Source organism: Rhinoderma darwinii, chromosome 4 (assembly GCF_050947455.1).
Source record: "Rhinoderma darwinii isolate aRhiDar2 chromosome 4, aRhiDar2.hap1, whole genome shotgun sequence".
Classification (NCBI taxonomy): Eukaryota; Metazoa; Chordata; class Amphibia; order Anura; family Rhinodermatidae; genus Rhinoderma; species Rhinoderma darwinii.
This window is the reverse complement of record NC_134690.1, coordinates 165,187,927-165,201,180: the sequence shown is the minus strand read 5'-3', so window position 1 is coordinate 165,201,180 and position 13,254 is coordinate 165,187,927. Positions and strand designations below refer to the sequence as shown.

General features: G+C 39.8%; 1 protein-coding gene across 1 annotated transcript in view; it reads right to left on the bottom strand.

Moving 5' to 3' along the window:
- The window catches only part of MUC4 (mucin 4, cell surface associated), a 125,254-nt gene that overhangs the window by 22,115 nt on the left and 89,885 nt on the right, over window positions 1-13,254 (bottom strand). Inside the window, exons 62-65 of the mRNA XM_075863666.1 lie at window positions 7,356-7,484; window positions 5,623-5,739; window positions 5,143-5,262; window positions 3,965-4,084 (exon numbers count right to left, since the gene is read on the bottom strand). Coding sequence (XP_075719781.1) covers window positions 3,965-4,084; window positions 5,143-5,262; window positions 5,623-5,739; window positions 7,356-7,484 — 486 coding nt within the window. The remainder of the gene's footprint in view (window positions 1-3,964; window positions 4,085-5,142; window positions 5,263-5,622; window positions 5,740-7,355; window positions 7,485-13,254) is intronic.

The following is a 13,254-nucleotide window of genomic DNA, read 5'->3' as shown; positions in this document are numbered from 1 at the left end:
CTGCTGGACACCGAACGTGGAAGTCACAGCTTCTCATGCAGCTCTCTTGGTAACTCTCGGTCCCCGTTCTCCTTATCGATCACACATGTGTATTATGGCACAAGCCCTTTAAACTGCCAGGAGCAGCGAAATTGCTGATCCTGGCCGTTATAGCAGCGTGTCAGAAGCTGACACATGCAGTGTATGGAGCGGGCTCCGTGCGTGAGCCCGCTCCATACATCACCCCCCTCCAGCTCCATGATGTGCCGGCACGTCATGGGTCAGGAAGGGGTTAAATAATGAAGCGGTCATGGGGCCCGGCGATGCCGGGTCCCTTGACTGCGGACTATACGACGCAGGGACTTTTTAACAGGATTTATTCATGCTAAAAACTGCGTCTTATAGTCCGAAAAATACGGTACTTTCTTGAAAAGAGAATTCTGTAACTATATAAATATAAATATATAAAATAAACTTTTTAAGTAGCACATCTAATGTTGAAACATCCTGTCTTACACTAGGTACAAGTATAGGGTCAATGACAGAGAAGGTCATAAAGTAGATTTCGTATTCAATGAGATCTTAAAGAAAGTATAAAAGAACTTTCCATTCCAAACCCAAATATATATATGTATATATATATATATGTATATATATATATATATATATATATATATATATATATATATACATATATATATATATATATGTATATATATATATATATATATATATATATATATATATATATATACATATATATATATCAAAACGAAAGAAATCCCACAGCACTCCGATGGTTCTAAAAGGTATGTGATTTATTCAATAATAAATCACATACTTTTTGGAACCATCGTTGTGCTGTGGGATTTCTTTCGTTTATGTCTTATAATCCACGGATCTGGATTACCTGCTTGCACCCATTACCGTGTTGGAATCTGTCGCAGAGTGCTGCTTATCTCTACCTATATATATATTTTTATTTTTTATTTTTTTTTAAATATATATATACATATATATATAGCAGCATTTATGTTTACAACAGCAAGGATTCACACGGTCATATTATGTATCTGTACAATCTCCGAAATGTGTAAAGCCATAATAGGGCACCCATAAGAGTCACTGTGGCCCCTCTGTACATCTGTATGTCTCAGATTACACATGGAGATAAACAGAGATTTTTTAAAAATCGGACAGAAAATACATTGTATCATGCTTCATCAAATGCCATGTTACAGAGCTATTCTCCTCTAGGTGCATTGCTTCTAGGGAAGAATGTCTTCAAGATACGGTGCCACACAAAGCACCATGAAGCTGCACATTGAGTACCATAGTACTGAGCTTAAGGGGACTCGTTATGCAGCCATTCAGCCTCCTGCACATGGCTGTACGTTAATTTTATCTTTGACTACTAGTAAAAATACTTTGTTGAAGAAAAAAAAAGGTCTTTGTGTCTCCATATTCTGAGACCCCTAACTTTTTTACTTTTCCCTCGCAATGGAACTGTGTGCATGCCACAGAGGAAGCCGGAAACGGCAAAACCCAGGGCCGGGTGAGTTTGTTTGATGTGCTGCTACTGATTTTATTTGAATCACTAATGCTTTTATTCTTCTATTTTCTGTAAGTATGGAATAAATCTTGCGTATTGAAAAAAAACCAGAGGGTTTTGCACTATTTCTCCTTTTCTCTATTGGAGTCAAAGGATTTATCCTGACTGGAGCTTGAACATTGGGATACACTGCAGAGCTCCGTGGCACTACAAGGACCAGAACAACTGCACACACCCTCTTTGGATTGTAGATTGTCTATTGATTGTGGAAAAACTTTAGATACTATTGTTTTATTTCAAGGTGTTTGGATTTCACTTGATTTTTGCCTGCACCGGCCTGACAGATATTTATTGTGATCATTAGAGCCAGGATTTACCCATATAGTATAACTGTGTGAGGGCTTGTTTCTTGCAGGACGAACAAATGGTACCTTTTTTGGGTACATATAACTTTTTGTTCCATTTTTTGGGAAGCGAGGTGACCAAAAAACAGCAATTCTGGCATTGTTGATTTTCTTTTTCTGCGCTGTTCACCCGGCAGGTTAAGAACACGTCCAGACGTGGCAGAGTTTTTCTGCTGCAAATGTTGGTGCAGATTTGGGGCAATTACATTTGCATATTTGACACGTAATTCAGATGTTGCAGAAAAGACAGCGGACTTGTCACAGATTTCAGTTTTTGCATTTCAAAGGCTGAAATCCGCAGTGAAATGCTGCTTCTTCTCCGCAACAGACAGTGCATGCTGCGGATGGAAAATTCTGCACCGCAGCCTATAGTCCGCAGCTAAGTTTTCCGCCATGTCTGAACTAACTTGCCTAAAAATGTATTGAAACAACTGTAAAAAACGGCCACTGGAGAATTCCACAGCAATTCTGCCACGTCTGGACGTGCCCTAAATACCATGATATATTGGTTTGGACTTTTAAGGACGAGGTGATACCAATTATGTTGACTTTTTTTTATTGTGTACAGTATTTTATGTGAAAAATGGGAAAGAGATTCTTTTACTTAAATTTGTTAAAATTTTTGTGTTTTACATTTTTTGAAAAATGTTAAACTTTTCTTGTAGTTTTTATAAAGCGCTCATGTAATACTTTGCCGTACTTATGTATTGCAGTGGATTGCCTTTTTAGGTACTCTACTATTAAGACCTGCCTCTAGAAAGACTTAATAATAGATCACAGAAGGCAGACAAGGAGGCTTTCAATAAGCCTCTGATTGCCATAGCACCTGACTGGAATCCCGCATATCGGTGCGGGGCGTAGGGTCGATCGGGTGAGAAAGAGAGCCCCCCTCTTTCTATCTAACCACTCAGATGCCGAGGTTGACTGCAGCATCTGAGGGATTAAACGTCCGGGATCTGCATTAGCTCTAATCCCGGCCATTACAGGCAGGTGTCAGCTATATGAAACAGCCGGCACCTGCCACGTATGGTGCAGCCTCAACTCCTGAGCCCGTACCATATTGTGATAGCGCAATCTGCCATACATGTATGGTGGACGTCTTTGCGTGGGGGGGGGGGGTTAAATGCTCACTCACACTAGTATTTTATTGCAGTATGTTTACTGTGAAAAAAATTATCATTAAGGATTATATTCCTTTGTGTGGGAAGAACTGCAGCTATAGTGAATCTGTTTGCACTAATTTGAATACATGCGAGATGCTCAGGTTCCTATTACATGTTTGCCTTTTTTCTTCAATAATCTTCTGAATTCTCATAGGGACCCAACATGCTGTAGAGTATCTATAAGGTGATATAAAGGCGTTGTTTAGCCTTGACAACCTTTTTCCTTATGACAGTGTTTTGCAGGGTACTTAGAAACATGTAGACACATACTTTTGTGGCCATTCCTAGCGTTTACATTGTAGAAAAATAAACCTTATTCCGGTATGCAAATGAGCTCGCAAGTGCCCCGTGGGTGGACCCAAGCCCGGCAAATCCTTGGGCTTTTGTCCCTTGGCCCTCCAATACATCCTCCTTGGTGTTAATTGAGGGCTCCAGCACATTGTCCTACGTCATCGTGTGCAGCAAGTTACCCAATGCTGGAGCCCTCACTCAACACCAAGGGGGAGACAATGGGAAAGGGTTTAGTGACAAACGCTGGACTGTTGCTGGACTGTTGCTGGACTTGGGACTGCCCGTGGGGCCCTTGTAAGCTAATTTGCATACTGCATAGAAGTTAATTTTCTTTTCCCTGCAATGAAAACACCATGAATGGCAACAAAGGTATGTCTCCACATGTTTCTAATTACCCCATCAAACACTGTGAGTTATATAGTAGGCATAAATCATGTGAAAGACTTCCTTTAACATCAAAAAGGTACCACCAGTTATGCATGTACATGGTGTACTGTACCTCATGTGCAATGTGCAACTTCTGCAATACCACTATCATACCAAGGAGTTAATATAATGTCAATTCATTTGCTTACCTGTGAATCCATTATTACAAGCACAGGTGTAACTTCCTATTGTGTTATGACAGGTTGCATGAGATGAACAGTTATTGGTGGTCTTGCATTCATCAATATCCTCACAATGGGTTCCATTACCTAATTAAAATACAATAATTCACAGATAAGTCAGTGATATAACATTAGAGGGATATAAAAACAAGAAAACCCATTACTTAGATGTATAAACTATTATATAGTAGGTAGTCTGCGACCATTAGGCATGATGTGTATTCATTTACCAATGTAAAGGTTAACAAAACAGTGATATTTAAATAGACATTAATATTTAAAACATATACATTAGAAATATAAACTCATTCCTACGTATGTTAACATGGCTTCTAATCAGTTATTGAAAATGGGAATATACAAACATTTACACATGGCGCTATCAAATTAAATGTTTCATTGAATTCTGACATAAGTTCTCTATTGATATAGACAGAATGCAGAAATATCTACTGAAAGCTGTGCACAGAGCCCAAAAGGTAGGACAAGGATGGTTCTCTATTACAGTGTATGGCGCTGGACATTGACCATGCTACTTTTATAGCATGTATAAGTCCGTGAGAAAAATCCTCCACATACCTCCATAGGAAATCAGTTGTACACAGAGGTAAAGTATGAGCCCATACATTTTAGGGATGACTTATTACAGATACAAATAACATGGATTTGTAATATGGCCATGATCCTGAAAGGAAATTTCGGATTGCTAAAAAAAAAGTTTATTTTCGGAAAAAAGTGGATCCTGTAACGTCTGCCAGAGCACACCTTGTATTCAAACTTCCTGATATATACTGGATACGGATTTAGTCTTCACGTTCTGATCGAAAAACTTCTGATACAGTAATAAGTTTACAGGTTTATTACAGTAGAGTAGAACCCGTACATATATTTTACTTAGATTTCACCGTCAGTCGCACGGACAACATAACTTATGAGAAGGCAATAAATGAATCACATGTTAATGTTGGAGGAGTTGCTGATGACAATCAATCAGGTTGCTGCTTTGATTTTATGAAGGGCCTCTGAAAAATTAGAGTTGGATCTGATTGGTTGCCATGGGCAACATCTCCATTTTTCCGTTGCACTAGTTGTAATACACCTCCCGCAGCATGTTTAATACATCTCCTTTCATTTTAATAAATTACCTTTGTATCCATTATTACAAGTACAGATGTAGATTCCTGTTTTGTTACTACACGTTGCATCTGATGAACAATTACTGTCGTTCTTGCATTCAATCTTTGAATAACACTCAATCCCATCACCTATTCAAATAATAGAATGCAATAAATAAATTTCAATGTAAGAAATATCAGTAACGCTCAAAATAAAGGTTTCTTTATTTGACACAAATTTACACACAACTTTTAAAATGCAATAGCTAATTGGACATTATTATTTAACTATAGTATATTACTATACTGTTTTCTATATTTCCTATACATGGCATGGGGCAAGGTGGCAGAATATGTCTACAGGCTGTGCCACAGGTGTCAATGTAGGGGTGCTGGGATTTAAATATAATTTACTCAGTTGATGGAGTTGGGGCAAGAGACCAAATCATGAGGCATTAACCGAGTTTTCAATATTCCATCAGTGTTCCTTTAAATAATATTTTTACTTACCTGAGAATCCATCTTTACAAGTACAGATGAAACTCCCTATTAAGTTAGTACAGTTTGCGTTAGGTGAACAGACATTGGTCTGGCATTCATCAATATCCACACATGAGGTTCCGTCCCCTGTACAAATGATAAAGTGCAGTGATAAAAATATAATACAGTGCAACTAAAGGTGGTTTTACACAATTAGATACTCGCCCAAGTACACCACCTATTAGCGGGCACCGATCAACAATACAATTGTAGATCTATGCTCGATTGTTCCATTCAAAAACAGCAATGATCGGGAGAATGGAGAGGAGCGACGTTACTATGATCGGTCGTCCCCATACATTTGCATCTTGTCGGCAGCACAGCCCATGTTTACACAGTGGGAGGTGCTGCCGAATAGCAACTATTTTTATGGCCACATAAAAGATCCGATCAGTCGATGAATGAGCCTTTGCTCATTCATCGGCTGGTTCGCTGCTCTGTTTACACAGGGAAATTATTAGGCACGTACGAATGCTCCGTCACCCGATCATTGGCCCGAGTAAAAAGACCGTAAGGCTGGGTTCACACGACCTATTTTCAGACGTAAACGAGGCGTATTATGCCTAGTTTTACGTCTGAAAATAGGGCTAAAATACGTCGGCAAACATCTGCCCATTCATTTGAATGGGTTTGCCGACGTACTGTGCAGACGACCTGTTATTTACGCGTCGTCGTTTGACAGCTGTCAAACGACGACGCGTAAAAATACAGCCTCGTCAAAAGAAGTGCAGGACACTTCTTTGGACGTTTTTGGAGCTGTTTTCTCATAGACTCCAATGAAAACAGCTCCAAAAACGGACGTAAAAAACGCTGTGAAAACGGCGCGAAAAACGCCGCGAAAAATGCGAGTTGGTCAAAAAACGTCTGAAAAGCAGGGTCTGTTTACCCTTGAAAACAGCTCTGGATTTTCAGACGTTTTTGGTCACTACGTGTGCACATACCCTAATAAATAATTTGATGAACTGAAAGGAGGAATAAAACAAACAAACAACTAATCAGGTTTAATTACTTCACCGGTAGCCCGGTTGCTGTCTGAGCTACAAGTAAGGTTTTGCTTAGTGGAGCGAGGTTTGGGAGTGTGCATTAAAGTGCGATTTGGCAGACAAAGTTCATAGTAAAACACAAGGCTATAGTTAATTTTATTTTTTTTTCTTTAAAAGAATGTGCATTGATAAGTATATATTACTTAAGCTTAACTAACAGAGCATGAGGTGAGCTATTAAGAAGGATCATGTTTAGACACTAACACGACATAAACTTTTGTCCACATAATGACTAAATACAACATAGAGCCACATAGACCACTGGCTTATAGAAAAAAACAAAACACAATATTACACTACGAAGTGGTATATTTGGGTCCAAGTTGTGGTGGCATGACTTTACCAATTCTGTTATATAGAGTAACCTTTAATTTTTTTTCTAGATTTTCTTTTCTACACTTCCATGAGTTATATTACAAGAGATTTCTAAGCAATTTGTATATTACTCTATGGAGGTAAAAAGTAGCTACAAGTAGAAATAGCTAGACTGGAGCCATTTTGAAGAGATTTCCAATCTACTTCTTCTTTCCTAGAGAAAGTGATGTCAACGCAATATTTTGTATTGAGCAATAAAAAGGTGTAGCCCCAGTCTCTCACTACACCTCTGTACAAAATGGCAGGAACACATTGTATCGTATCTTAATCCATTTGTTCACTCACCTGTGAATCCTTCTTTACAAGTACAGGTGTAACTTCCTAATGTGTTAATGCAGGTTGCTTGTGGCGAACAGGGGTTGAGGGTTTGGCATTCATTAATATCATCACATTGGGTTCCATTCCCTGATGAATCTAAAATATGTATGTAATAAACTCGTTATTGTATAGGGAATCAAAATATAAATGTTATTGTTCATAAGTACACGTTGTACAAAACAATCTGCATATGTATCTGAATAGTGCTATCTTAGAAAGTAAAAAAAAAAAAGTCTGGGGTCTGCTGCATGTGACTACTAACTTTGTGCTTAAGTTTCAGTGTATTGTTTTGGTCACCTTGTAAGGTCGAGAAGTATATCCATTTTTTCTAAATATTAATTTAGGTGCATGGAGCTCTGCCCCCCCCCCCTCTATATCTGTACGTGATGCTGCAACATATAGCAATGCCTCCCTTTCTATACCTGTAATTGATGTTGCTATTTGTAATATAGCACTGACTCACCTCTCTCCCTGTAAATGATGCTGCTACATATAGCACTGCATTCGTGTCTCTCCCTGTAAATCATTTTGCTATATATGTATCTGGATAGTGTTGTATTTTTCATATATACATGCTAGGTGGAGCAGCATATATTTGTTTTCATAAAAACTAATTTAGGTGAACATTGCACTGCCCCTCTCGTATATACCTTTAAATGATGTTACTATATACAGCACTTCCCCCCGTTTCTGCCCCCCGTATATGCTGTTGCCACATAGCACTGCCCCACTGTCTCTGTCTGTGCATGATGTTGCCACATATAGCACTGCCTCCCTGTCTCTTCCCTGTAAATGATGTTGCCACATATAGCACTGCCTCCCTGTCTCTTCCCTGTAAATAGTAGGTTGGTGGAGAGAAAAATGGATCTATCTCGGCGCTGCTAAGTGGTACAAGTCGGTGGAGAAACGAGTAGTCTCTTGTAATATTGATGAATGTTTTTATTGCAGTAGCAACGCGTTTCGACGCCGAACTGGCGTCTTCATCAGGCATAAAATTGTTTTAAAACAGGACAGTATAAATACACACCACTGAGTAGTGATTGGCCCAATTCAGATGAGGCAGAAGTTGACATAAAAAAACCGCCAAAAAAACTTTGGGGGTCAAAGTTCAAGTTAAAAATAGGCAAACAACAGAGAAAACAATATATACTGAGGTTAAGTAATAAAAACAAAAACAAATGGTACTTAGTTAAATACAAAATTATAACACAATGTATAACGGAGGAAAAGCTGAAAAAGGGTACGTGTCACATCTGGATTTGCGGAACTAATGGGAACGCAGCCTTTTATTGAAAAATAGGATATAGTTCCCAAAACAGTGTTAATAAAATTAGGACGGCAATGATGTGTGTTTGTCGTTGTTTACTTCTCTCAGAATTAGGCATTTAGATAGTGAGTCGGTTTCAGTTTCTTAGTGTTTGAATCGTTGTCAAGGAGACCATGTGAACTACGGTGGCCGGTGGGGACCAAAGTTAGAAGGTGGGGCGCATGTGGTGGAACGCATGATGGCCCGCATGTTGACACGCAAACCACGGAGGTTCGTGTGGATGTAATAGGAGAAGAATGAAGAACCTCTGCTGGGGATACGTAGGTAAGGGGAATACATTGTAATACAGTAATATAGTAATATATGTGTACATGGGAGATAGTTGTTTTTACTTCAATTGTCTGGATTTTGAATAACTGGAGCAATGTAAGTATTACTAGTAGTGTATTTATAACAAGTAGATTGGCTATAGAATCGTGAATGTATGAGGGATAAATGCTGTGGGTAGGGTTAGTCCAAGGCTGATTCCGAAATGTCGTTCAAGCCCCTTGGATATAGTGTGTCCATTTTAAAAATCCAATAATTTTCCCGTTGTTTTAGTTTATTGAACCTATTTGGAACATCTGGATGGATGTGTTCTATAGGAGTAATACTGATTAGGTTAAATTGGCATTTATGTATCTGAGCAAAGTGGCGAGATACACTGTGTTTCACGAAGCCGGTGTTGACATTGAAGCGGTGGTTATTGACCCGGGTTCTCAGGCATTGGGTGGTCCTGCCAATGTATTGTAGTTGGCATGGGCATTCAATAAGGTAAACAACGTATGAACTGCCGCAATTAAGGAATGTTCTGATAGGGAAAGATTCGTTGGTGACTGTGGATGTATATGTGTGTTTTTTGTTACTAATGATGTTACAGCATAGGCAACGGGAATGACCACATTTATAGGATCCTTTCAGATCGGACAGGAAATGTGTGTTTGTTGATACTTGTTTCTTGATTCTACTAGGGGCTAGAATATTTTTGAGGTTTAGGGACCGCCTAAAAGTGATACTGGGTTTAGCCGGGATCAGGTCTTTCAGGAAGGGGTCACTCTTGATGATGTGCCAATGTTTGCCCAAAATTGTCCTGATAATTTTGTTTCCTTTGTTATACGTGGTGATGAAATTGGTGTTGAAGTTTTTAACAGGTCCTGAGTTTTTGAGGGGCGGATTTAGGCAGGAGTTTTGTGTTAGTTCAGTGGCCTTAGTTCTTGCACCTTCTATTAGTTTTGGGGGGAAGTGTTTGTCGATGAAACGTTTTTCTAGTACATTGCACTCTTTTTGATAATGGTTATCTGTACTGCAGTTTTTCCTGATTCTCCTAAACTGGCCAAAAGGTATGTTTAAAAGCCACGGGCGGTAGTGGGCGCTTCTGAAATCGATGTAACTATTAACATCTACTTGTTTAAAGTGGGTTTGTGTAATGAATTGGTTGCTAACTCTATCATGACTTTCTATCAGTCATGATAGAGTTAGCAACCAATTCATTACACAAACCCACTTTAAACAAGTAGATGTTAATAGTTACATCGATTTCAGAAGCGCCCACTACCGCCCGTGGCTTTTAAACATACCTTTTGGCCAGTTTAGGAGAATCAGGAAAAACTGCAGTACAGATAACCATTATCAAAAAGAGTGCAATGTACTAGAAAAACGTTTCATCGACAAACACTTCCCCCCAAAACTAATAGAAGGTGCAAGAACGAAGGCCACTGAACTAACACAAAACTCCTGCCTAAATCCGCCCCTCAAAAACTCAGGACCTGTTAAAAACTTCAACACCAATTTCATCACCACGTATAACAAAGGAAACAAAATTATCAGGACAATTTTGGGCAAACATTGGCACATCATCAAGAGTGACCCCTTCCTGAAAGACCTGATCCCGGCTAAACCCAGTATCACTTTTAGGCGGTCCCTAAACCTCAAAAATATTCTAGCCCCTAGTAGAATCAAGAAACAAGTATCAACAAACACACATTTCCTGTCCGATCTGAAAGGATCCTATAAATGTGGTCATTCCCGTTGCCTATGCTGTAACATCATTAGTAACAAAAAACACACATATACATCCACAGTCACCAACGAATCTTTCCCTATCAGAACATTCCTTAATTGCGGCAGTTCATACGTTGTTTACCTTATTGAATGCCCATGCCAACTACAATACATTGGCAGGACCACCCAATGCCTGAGAACCCGGGTCAATAACCACCGCTTCAATGTCAACACCGGCTTCGTGAAACACAGTGTATCTCGCCACTTTGCTCAGATACATAAATGCCAATTTAACCTAATCAGTATTACTCCTATAGAACACATCCATCCAGATGTTCCAAATAGGTTCAATAAACTAAAACAACGGGAAAATTATTGGATTTTTAAAATGGACACACTATATCCAAGGGGCTTGAACGACATTTCGGAATCAGCCTTGGACTAACCCTACCCACAGCATTTATCCCTCATACATTCACGATTCTATAGCCAATCTACTTGTTATAAATACACTACTAGTAATACTTACATTGCTCCAGTTATTCAAAATCCAGACAATTGAAGTAAAAACAACTATCTCCCATGTACACATATATTACTATATTACTGTATTACAATGTATTCCCCTTACCTACGTATCCCCAGCAGAGGTTCTTCATTCTTCTCCTATTACATCCACACGAACCTCCGTGGTTTGCGTGTCAACATGCGGGCCATCATGCGTTCCACCACATGCGCCCCACCTTCTAACTTTGGTCCCCACCGGCCACCGTAGTTCACATGGTCTCCTTGACAACGATTCAAACACTAAGAAACTGAAACCGACTCACTATCTAAATGCCTAATTCTGAGAGAAGTAAACAACGACAAACACACATCATTGCCGTCCTAATTTTATTAACACTGTTTTGGGAACTATATCCTATTTTTCAATAAAAGGCTGCGTTCCCATTAGTTCCGCAAATCCAGATGTGACACGTACCCTTTTTCAGCTTTTCCTCCGTTATACATTGTGTTATAATTTTGTATTTAACTAAGTACCATTTGTTTTTATTACTTAACCTCAGTATATATTGTTTTCTCTGTTGTTTGCCTATTTTTAACTTGAACTTTGACCCCCAAAGTTTTTTTGGCGGTTTTTTTATGTCAACTTCTGCCTCATCTGAATTGGGCCAATCACTACTCAGTGGTGTGTATTTATACTGTCCTGTTTTAAAACAATTTTATGCCTGATGAAGACGCCAGTTCGGCGTCGAAACGCGTTGCTACTGCAATAAAAACATTCATCAATATTACAAGAGACTACTCGTTTCTCCACCGACTTGTACCACTTAGCAGCGCCGAGATAGATCCATTTTTCTCTCCACCAACCTACTACAAATCAGCGGTTTCCCTCGGTAACCGGATTGGATCTGGCAGCAGCACTTGTGGTTTACCCGCTTTTACCCTACGGCAATCTGGTGAGCATGGTATTGTATTCCTCCATCAGCCTACCTTACTGAATTACGCTATGTGGCGCCGTGGTCTTTTTTCTCTTCCCTGTAAATGATGTTGCCACATATAGCACTGCCTCCCTGTCTCCTCTGTAAATGATGCTGCTACATATAGCACTGCCCCCTGTCTCCCCTTATGAAAATGTTGCTGCTACATATAGAACTGCCCCACTGTCTCTCCCCTGTAAATTATATTGCCACTTATAGCACTGCCTCCCTATCTCTCCCTGTAAATGATGCTGCTACACATAGCACTGCTTCCCTGTCTTTGCCTGTAAATTATGCTGCTACATATAACACTGCCTCCCTGTCGCTCCCCGTAAATGATGCTGCTACATATAGCACTGCCTCCCTGTCTCTCCCTGTAAATGATGCTGCTACATATAACACTGCCTCCCTGTCTCTCCCTGTAAATGATGCTGCTACATATAGCACTGCCCCACTGTCTCTCCCCTGTAAATTATGTTGCCACATATAGCACGGCCTCCCTGTCTCACCCTGATGCTGCTACATATATCACTGCCTCCCTGTCTCTTGCCTGTAAATTATGCTGCTACATATAACACTACCTCTCTGTCTCTCCCTAAATTATGCTGCTACATATAACACTACCTCTCTGTCTCTCCCTAAATTATGCTGTTACATATAGCACTGCCCCCTGTCTCCCTCTGTAAATGATGCTGCTACATAAAGAACTATCTCATTGTCTCTTCCTGTATATGATATTGCCACATATAGCACTGCCTCCCTGTCTCCCCTGTAAATGATGCTGCTACGTATAGCACTGCCTTCCTGTCTATATCTGTATATGATGTTACCACATATAGCACTGCCTCCCTGTCGCTCCCTGTAAATGATGCTGCTACAAATAGCACTGCCTCCCTGTCGCTCCCTGTAAATGATGCTGCTACATATAGCACGGCGTTCCTGACTCTCCCTGTAAATGATGCTGCTACATATAGCACTGCCTCCCTGTCGCTCCCTGTAAATGATGCTGCTACATATAGCACTGCCTCCCTGTCGCTCCCTGTAAATGATGCTGCTACATATAGCACTGCCTCCCTGT